This window comes from Montipora foliosa, chromosome 9 (genome assembly GCF_036669935.1).
Source record: "Montipora foliosa isolate CH-2021 chromosome 9, ASM3666993v2, whole genome shotgun sequence".
In the NCBI taxonomy this organism is placed as follows: Eukaryota; Metazoa; Cnidaria; class Anthozoa; order Scleractinia; family Acroporidae; genus Montipora; species Montipora foliosa.
In genome coordinates, this window is record NC_090877.1 from 30671416 (window position 1) to 30681415 (window position 10000).

Here is a 10000-nt window from a genome sequence, read left to right on the forward strand (position 1 = left end):
AAGGAGGTCCAGTTTGGGGGTCCACATTTCGTATCATCCCTTCTCAAGGCGTATTAAAACCTCCCTTCAATTTCACACACGAACGGTCATTAGATTACCTCAAGTGTAATTCAACATGTCCCTTCCTCTCGGGAGCATTTCTACCATTTAGGTAAACTAGTTTTAAGGCAAATGGAAAAGAGAAGTAGCTTTTTCACCTCAGTATGATGAAAGCGTATGATGCGACAACATGATGGGTTGTCCTGTACGTGTGTGCACTGTCCTTGATAGAAAATCTATAGGCTCAGCCTCAACCACCTCTTCGTGGGTTGCACTGTTTTACCATTGCTGGTGTCAGAATGCTACTCTAACAGCTGGCCACTGATATCATCGGCTGAACTTCAATCTTGGACAAAATTGTTGAGAAAATTCAGCTTTTTGACTAACTACAATCACAAGTATGAAAAACAAGCTCATCCGGCCCCCTTGCTAGAGAAAATAAAGCATGTCGAACCTAAACTTATCAACATTGCTTGTTGGTTGTAGGGGAAGTAGGATGGCTGCTAGGGTGCGATATTGAGGGCGTAGTTTTAAAATTCTCAACCCTTTTTGTCCAAGGTTGTGGGTTCTTGGGTTACTCGGTCACCAATAGGTAGCTATTTCCTATACAGGTTTACAGGAAGAGTTCCCGCTGCATGCTTGGCATTGTTCTGACAAACCAAGAGCTGTCTGACAGGTTTGCCATGCTCACTGTCCCACTTGTGCATGGAATCCATGTTCTGCTTATCCATCACACGTACAGGAAGACACTTTGACTTGGGGTATTCATTAGGGGTACCTTTGTCTGAGGAAACTGATAGGATGAGTTAGCCTGAGTGAAGTAGTAGTGCAACCGCTTTGTTCTTTATTTCAGGGACTCTTTCATGCTGTTGCCAAAATCCCTGGCATATTCCAACAAAGTGCAAGTCGGTTGCTTGAAGTGGGTGATATATTACCACGCATATTGTGTCCTTAGGGAAAATGTCTCAATGCCACTGCTTGCCTTTTGCACTCTAGCAAATGTGACCTGACCTAGGCCTTTATTCTTAAAGTTTGCGATTTCTTCTAACCCAGTCAAGGCTTTTAAGTGCTCCTGGAATCTGTAGAACTCTTTGCTTATCGGGACATTGAATTTATCTTTGTGGATCGCTGTGGTACTTCGGGTGCTAGAAGCCTTGCGAGAACGACACTAAAGCTCACACCATCTTTTGTGTCTTACTCAAGGCAGCAGAGCTGGCATCACTATTTACCTTATGTGACAACAATCGTCAAGATTATAATAGATGTGAAGAGCTTCTTAATAAAGAAAAAAAGTAGATTTTAAGTTCACATCCAAGTAAGCGTTTCCATGATTGTGTTCCAGAGAATAACTACGCTCTTAAGTCCCGTAATCCTGTGCAGGTCCCACTCTCGCACACCAATAGATATCAATGTTCGTTCATCTCAAGGGGGGCTAGGTTGTACAGCCAGAACTTAAATAATGGACTCAGGAAACAGAGGATTTCAACGTTTTTTTATATTTAAGATCTAAATTTTATATTAACTTACATATTTCACACACAGTAATAAAGCCATTATTATTAAAAAGCAATTGAGCATCAACGCAGTAACTGGTATAACACCACATGCACTTTCCTCTCATTTCCTTTGTTTCCTGGCATCCCATTGAAACAAAAAACTCCCTGCTATCTTCTTGTCTACCAACTACTTGATTGTATCAATTACTAATAGATAATTAATCAGACACGCTCTATAGTTTGGTTTGATTAGGGTTCACCTGACTGATTCACTTTCGCCACTGGTACGTTTATTTGGGTAATGAAGATTTCCCTAATTCCCGATAGACAGGCAAAAAATCATGCATTCCAGAAAGCAGTCAATTCCCGAATCCCATCAGTAAATTTTCCATTTTCCCTAATCCCGCACCATATTTTGATCAAATCGCGGATCCCGGGAATACCCTTCCAGACCCTGTGTATTGGTGTACCTGTTTGATTGAAACTGTTAGCTCTTTTACCATACTCTACAGTCATATTAATCATAGAGGGTCAGTGGCTGCGGTCTCATTTGGTCTACAAAGTTTGGTTAAGATGGGGATAACTATGCTTAGCTGTTTCGGTAATGTGACCGCTTCTCTGTTTGCTCTTACTATAGTTAGAAAATTTACACCTTGGTGATCCAAAACAATAGAGACTAACTGTAGTTATACCCAAGCAGGGTTCATGGGTAAGTCTTCAGTTTACAAACAAACAACCAATCAAAATGTGACAATTCTTTTCACACGTGTGAGATGAGCATATATAAATATGCAAAATAAAAACCAAGCGTGAAGCAAGGGGAAAACCAAAAACAGCAAACAATGTAATCAATGTCAGCACCAGTAAGACTTGCCTTTTTCAGCGTCTAGCATCCATTAACATTCTCAGCTTATTTCACATTTTTCTTCGACACTTTGCTGCTATGAGAAAAAAAACAAGAAGGAAAACTAGGCACACTTTACGTCACTCAACCATGTTGGCATTTCGTGGATCTTTTAATTCTGATGTCATCCATAGGCTAATTAGAACTAACTGTAGTTAACTGCGTGGTGTGACTGCAGAGTCAACCGAAAGCACTAATTACAGTTTGGTATGACGTCATGTGAGTTGACATTAAGTTAAGTTAAACTTTAGTTACATTGTAGATGTGACTGCAGCCCCCTGAAATTCAATCACTTGAACAATTGTATGATTGGACCTGATAATCCAGATAATTTTGAAACCAGTGCTTCCTTTAACCCACAAGTTATTAGTTCATTGGTAAATAAAAAACGGTTGTGTGAGAATTCATCTGTGAATGATGGTTATGTCTTCGGGTTTGAAGTTGTGTATGCTCTTAAACATGCGTATGATCAAGTCCATGTTTTCATTAGTCCTATATTGTACTGTCCAGGCAGACATGCGTTAAGATTATTGTTTAGATTATTTGGCAGCTGCATTGCTTGTTCTATTGCTGTATTCCTCCATGTTTATGCATATTTATGTGGTCATTCTAATGCAGATTCCAGGTTTGAGTGATGATCCTACTCAGGAACCTTTTCAAGATATTTCTGTGGGTGGAACATCTATACCTGGTAATGATCCTAGTTACCTTGCATTATGGGCCGTCACTTTTCAAGGAAAGGTATGTCTTTTTTTTGCTTTAACTGTGTTTTTTATTTGTTTTCTTAGTAAAACTTGAAAACTGTATTGGAACCGAGCAGCATATGTATTGCTGCTTTCTGGATCGCTGACTCAGGGGTTTCAAAATGTTCTGAAGTAGACAGCCGACTCTGGAAAAGTAGGTGGCTGTGAAAATCAAGGGGTCGCAAGGACCCTCAAGCTAGAGGGGTCTGGGGGCATGCTTCCCCCATTTTCAGCGTTCTAGCATCGATTTCAGACAATGACAGTTTCATTCAAAATCTCCATTTTGATAGGCAGAAATGAGTGAAACGACAGAGTTACGTTTCGAAAGAGGGTTTAGATTTGGCTTCCACGTGTGCAAATACTTTTCAACAAAGCTTACATCCTATTGCATATGTGTTATTGCTGCAAAACGGATTGTGAAGTTACTCTGCCATCTTCAAGATTTATGGATAACAAGCAACGCCGAGATTGTTTGTCACGAGCTGATTGTTATGACCAGAGTAGCCGGAGACATGCAATCAAGTAGCCAGCGGTCAGCACTTTGTTTTGAAACCACTGCTAACTTGGACCAGAATTCCTCAAAGAATCTGTTCTGGAAGGGTTTCTGACATACTTAGCAAATGCCTCCTGGAAACACCATCATTCTGTCCATGGTTGTTTAGCCCTTTAGAGATGGAAATGTTGTCCTCCAACTCTTTCACCATTCAAGTCAGCACTGCTTGGTCCTGCACCATCCACCGTCTTAGAGCTGCAGCTTTTCGGTAATATCCCAACTGCCCCCTTTCGCCCCCCCCCCCCCCCCCCCCCCCTTCTCCTCTGACTGCAGCATTGACTTGACCATGTGAGTGATCCAGGCCAATTGCAGAAAGTAGCTTCGTCATCTTGTGTCCTTCAAGAGAGCCACTTTTGGGTAGTTTGACTAGTGTAATTTAAACATCTATGGAACAAAGTCTACCTTTTGGTTCAAATGTGCAAGGTGAAATGGCCCTTCACCAGGTAAAGACAACACAGTTGCAAGGCCGAGAATGTTCACTCTTTACAAAAACTGTCTTTCGATTCTTGAAGTAAATTGGTTTTTCTGTTCTCTTCAAGTCTTGCGGTATCTTCATCGTCATTGCGGTATCTTCATGTGTGACTCCTTGAGTCACTACCCTTGCATTGCAAAGAGCTTCCTGCCCACCCACTTCCATTTAAAAGCACTTTGAAATCTACCATTTCAATATGAAGTTCTAAAAGGATGATCACAAATTTGTATTCATTGTATGAGCCACCAAACGTCTACTGAATTTGCTTTGCAAGGGCTAAAAGCAGATGGTCTACATCAGTAACTGGATATTTTAATGGTCAATACGCTTTAGGGCAGATTTCAGATTTCAACGTACCAAATATTTTCTCAACTTAGAAAAAAGGAACTATGTTAGCGGCATTCATTCAAGAAGAAAGCATTACCATTTAAGATACCAACTCCTCTTAGTTGTCAGGATTCAATGGGTATTCAAGATAAAGATGATCTTTAACTGACAACTTTTATATTATAATGCCCGTAAGCATAACTATCCATTCCATTATCATGGATGTATCTCTTATCATCAAAGCAGGACAATGACACTTTGTTTAACTCATAGCTTCTAAGTTCATGATGGTCACTTCGGATAGTCTTCATAGTGTGATATTGTTGTTTATTGTCGTCATGTTTGATATTCTTTTTAGTAATATATATATTTTTGATTCCCTTAGCTGTTTTTCCACCTTGGTCATTGGCCTTTATATAACTGTACATTTTTAATCTCAACCCAACAAATGTGATAGGAATGCATGAAGCTTCATCCTTGAATTTGCCTATAACCTTTCTGTTTGGTTTGTTAAAATAATACTCGCTGTTGTCAAATTTATTCTTGTTGTGCCAAAAATCTTGATATACATCATCAGTTTCGATCTTGTATGTAAGACTGTCTGTGTCTGTGAATAGTAGCTTAGCTTTTGATCCGTACTGTTCTTTAATGTAGTTCTAATGAAAATCATACATTAGTGTTTTGCTGAGATCTAAGATACACATACCCACATATGCCGGCCTATCTAGGGTTAACGTTTCTTTAGTCTTACGCACTGCAACTAGATTTTCGTTGAAGATTTTACTACTCACATAAGTTGGTTTAGCAGTCATTTTCAATAATTTCCTCTCATCGGTTACAAGACTGACGTCTACTAGCTTTCTAATATTTTCCATTGTCTTCCCGAATACACTGTCGTTCATCAGTTAAAAAAATATTTTTCAAAGGTTTTTTTTTGCATTTTCTCTTTTTTGAGTGCCGAAATCAATATATTGATTTAACCAAGGTGACTGATTGAATTCTAATACACAATGTACCTTTTTTGTTTTAATCCCAAATCAAGATACAGTTGAAGGTTTCTATAATAAAGAACATACTTTTCTTTGTTATTTAATGTTGGAATTAGTTTTTTTACTTGTCCAATACTAATATTGTATTTCTGTCTTATCTGTTCACAATAATTTGACAGCATTTTGTTTTAACATTAATTTTTTTGGCTGCTAATGGATAGTCATTGTGAAGGTCATGCAGTTCTTCTGGATATTGTAGGTCAACCTTTGGAATCAATCCTTTTTCACTATAATCATTATATTTAGCCAAGTTGATGTTGGTGATTTCTTTTTTTGTCATCTATTTGAATCCACCTGTCTAGATACATGATATACTTTGAAGGTGCCTTTTCATCGTATGTTTTCATGTATTTATTATTTGCTTTTCTGTATTGGTTGGCAATATAACTGATTCCTCCTCTCATTCCTTTTTCTATAAACTGAAACATATCAATGTCAGTCATTAGCTCTAATTTTATATCGGTCATCTTTAGCATGGCATCCCAACTCAGACCAGGGCTTGTAAAATATTGGCATGGATCTAACTTGTAATATTGCAGACAGGTTTTTCTAAAGAGGGATGTCACATTGAAGGTATAAGTCATGATATTGACCCATCGATGAAAGTATACATTTTGAGCATGCTGATAAGCCTAATCTGTTATATTCTCATCATTCAAAATGCTTTAAAAGGCTTCTTGTTTTGGGAGTTCTGTTTCATTAAATTTATCAAACGAATCCTTATAACGATCCTTTTTTTGACATTAAATCGAGTTTTTTTTATCTTGGAACTCTTGTAATGTAAATATTAATGATTCTCTTGGAAGGTGCTTACTAGTTTATGAAGGCTTGAGCTCATAAGTTGAAGGCTGTCAATAAAAGTCAGATGATTACCGAGCATAAAAGCCATGAACTTCTCCATGTTATTAGTTGTAGTGTTAATGTTCATTTGGCATTCTTTGCCTTTTTTATTTGCGTATTAACTGTATTTTTTAGCTATTTGACGAATTTGTTGCATAGTGAAATACCCTCTCAGATTGTGAAATATGACTGGTATTTTGTCAGTCAATTTAAAATTCAGGTTGCATACTTGGTGTGCTCAACCCCTATATATTGCTCAGTTTAATTCATCTTCTTCTGTCATTTTTAATGGTCTGTTAAATTTCTGTTAAACTTCTTGCAGTATTTAGCCTCTTCAAGCATCTTTTCCATAAATTTGTATACAGCATCAGGGCCTCTGTATATTTTAAGTGGTTTACTGTATTTATCATCATAACAACATACAACCTTATAACCGTATCCACAGTCGGCATGCTTTTGATAAGCTTGAGTATATGATTTGTCATTGTTTGGCTTACAACCATGCACTTTCTCTGAATAGATGACAAAAGGTAATTGTAGCTGTTTATGATAGTTCTTGTATTTTAAGATGTTGTTATCTTTAGTTGGAATTTTAATGGATCGTGTACCATTGACTTGAAAGCATATTTCTTTGTGATTTGTTAAAACGTGTTCAGAGCTAAAGCATTATAGACAAGATAAACAAAAATGCTTTCTTTCTTTATGCTTTGTCTGATTATACATTAACCTATTAAAATCCTTTATTAATACATAATGCCAATTTTCTCCTTCTGTTATCAATAATGAATTCATGTAATCTTCATAGTTTTCTGTTGATTGGGTACATCTGTTTTTCTTCATACCCAAAAACGTTGATGCTGATATTATTTTGTTTTCCAATTTTGTTAATTTGTTTGATAGTGATTGGAAATTCAATTCCAGTATAATCCAACTTTTTAAGATATTCCTTGTCAGATTTTTTTATCCTTTGAGGATCTTTGTCTTGTGAATTCATATGTCTAATATGGCACCATCTAAAGCATTCATTGTCATCGTTTTTAATATTAATTAGGTTGGATGCATGATGATTCTTGCATTGGTTGGTATTTAACAATATTGTTAGTGAATGTCAGGAAATGTATACAAAAATTTGGTTTTATCAACGGAGTTGATAATGTAAATTGGCCACCGTACAGAGATTCTAAAAGCTGACGTTTCGAGCGTTAGCCCTTCGTCAGAGCGAATCGAGGGATTATGGGGTTAGGGTTGTATATAATTCATTTTTATTTGTTGTAAAGCGCCACGGACAATTTATTGGAGTTGTGCACTATAGAAATACTCTTTATTATTATTATTATTATTATTATTATTGGTCATCCACCGATCAAGTCATCCATCCAGATCCCTCTGATATCCATTGAGCTACCTTATTTAATATCTGTTTGGATAATTGTAACGCTACAAGGATTTCGTTTTAGTTAATTATTGTTTGAGCTTGACTGTTGAAATATGCTGTCATCACTACTACTTGTTCATCTCTAGCAGGCATTTCAAATGTAACCTGCAAGGATTCAATGAATTTGAGTCCTTTCAGAGAGGATAAAACACCCTCAATATGTGTTTCAACAGCCTTTCTTGTGTTTAGTAATTGATTTAAGGGGTCTTTATCGTTTTTAATGTTAATTTCGTATGATTTAGTGTATCCTTTTAAAGCTTTGTTAGTCTGCTCTATTTTCGTTCTTGGAAGTGGAACAGGCTTTTTGATAATCTGTTTGGTTCTTGGAGCTGGAATTGCTTATGTCCAACCCTAAACCCAAGTTGTGGAAGAATGATGTTGTCTTCATAATCTTGGACCATCAGCTTAACACCCTTGCGGGGTTTTGGGTTTGGTTGAGTGACGGCGTTTTCTAATAGCAGAGCTATGAGCTCAGATTTATTCATTTCTGTATACTGTACTGTATACTATACTATATACTATACTATATATATATATCATATACGATATATATATCATTTCTGTATACTATACTATATATAATTTCCTTTTAAAGTCATTTTTGGGTGCGTTTAAAATTCAAGTAAAATTTCAGTGCATTTGAACTATATATTAGGATTAATTTTTAAGCTCATTAGCGTTCTTCTGATCCTTTATCGTTTTGAGATGACTATGCGTACCAGCTAATGTGTAATTTCGAAAGTTACACTCAGGGCTTAACCATTCTTTATTAACCATATACTTGGTTTTTATTTTGGTGTAAGCTCGTGTTCCTTCTTCTTCAGTAAAATACTTGAAAGGCCAGTCTTGAGTTTGATCCATTATTTGTATACTATATGTATAAATAAATTTTTAAGTGTTAGTCTAGTGTGTTAGATTTCAAACTAGTTTCTATTCTGTACAATTTTGAGAGTCACAATACAGTCGTTGAACCGCCTGTGTATATGCTCAGGTAGTATACCACTTTCATCGAGATCATGCTTTTCCAGGATGAAATCGTGGCAACCAATCGATATTATGGTCCTCCTTTGCCCTTTTTCTACCAATTTTTCTTGCATAGCCGAATTAACAGCGGCCGAGATAAATAAAAGATTCAAAAATTGACTTTCAATGAGATCATTTGTCTCAATTTTCTTTTTTTTTGAAACACCCCATTTTATATTATTTTTTTATACCAGTTTTTAGTGCGTCTACAATAGCCAGAAATAATTTATATTTTTGGCTACAATGAAGAAGCTGATTACAGTTATATACAACTGTGGGGTCTTACTACAATATATGTTATATTAATATTCTTTTAAATATTTTTCATAAATCTGCCAATTCCTTTATTTTTACCCAACTGTTAAAGTCTTTGCTATATCCTTTCCACTTCATCAAAGCTTGTTTCTTCTTATAATCTCTCCGGATGACTTTATCTATTCTGAATACCTCTTGTTTGACTTTTAATAATTCAGGTTCATAAAAACTCCCTTGTATGTCTTCACCTCTGAGATCCTTTAGTTTGTAAGTGATTGGATTAGTGTGTTCTATTTTATTTATTACAAACACTTCTGTCCAGTTTGGAGTATACCCTTTGTCGAAAGTCTTTCTCTTATATTTGCTTATCCTGACCTTATCACCAATTGTAAATTTTGGTTTGGATGATGATTGTTCCATATCACCATATAAATTGAAATAAACGAAACTTCATTCTTCTTTTTACTAGGTTCTGTAGGTGACATTTGTATTGAACTGTGTTTAGTGTTATTGTACTGTTGTAATATTTTAGGTAGTATGTCAAAATATTTTGCATTGCCTTGGACAGTGAACTGCTTCCACATCTGTTTTGATTGTTCTGTTCCATCTTTTACAAACAGAAGACTTTTCTTCATTCTCGGTGGAGTACAATGTTATTTTATTCTTACCTCGAGGTCTTTCACATGTTTGTTATAACATTCCTTACCTTTATCAGGTCAGTAATTTTCAGGTTTTCTACCTTCTTTCAGGATATTCTTAAATGCCTCAGCAACGGATTCACCTTTTTTGTCTTTCAGTGGTATAATCCATCCATGTTTGCTGAACACATCTAAAACCATAAGAAGATATTTATTCTGTCTATTT

At 36.2% G+C, this 10000-nt stretch overlaps 1 protein-coding gene across 1 annotated transcript in view; it reads left to right on the forward strand.

Moving 5' to 3' along the window:
* The window catches only part of LOC137971713 (tectonin beta-propeller repeat-containing protein 1-like), a 69303-nt gene that overhangs the window by 31124 nt on the left and 28179 nt on the right, over positions 1-10000 (forward strand). Inside the window, exon 4 of the mRNA XM_068818491.1 lies at positions 3058-3180. Within this exon, the coding sequence (XP_068674592.1) occupies positions 3058-3180 (123 nt within the window). The remainder of the gene's footprint in view (positions 1-3057; positions 3181-10000) is intronic.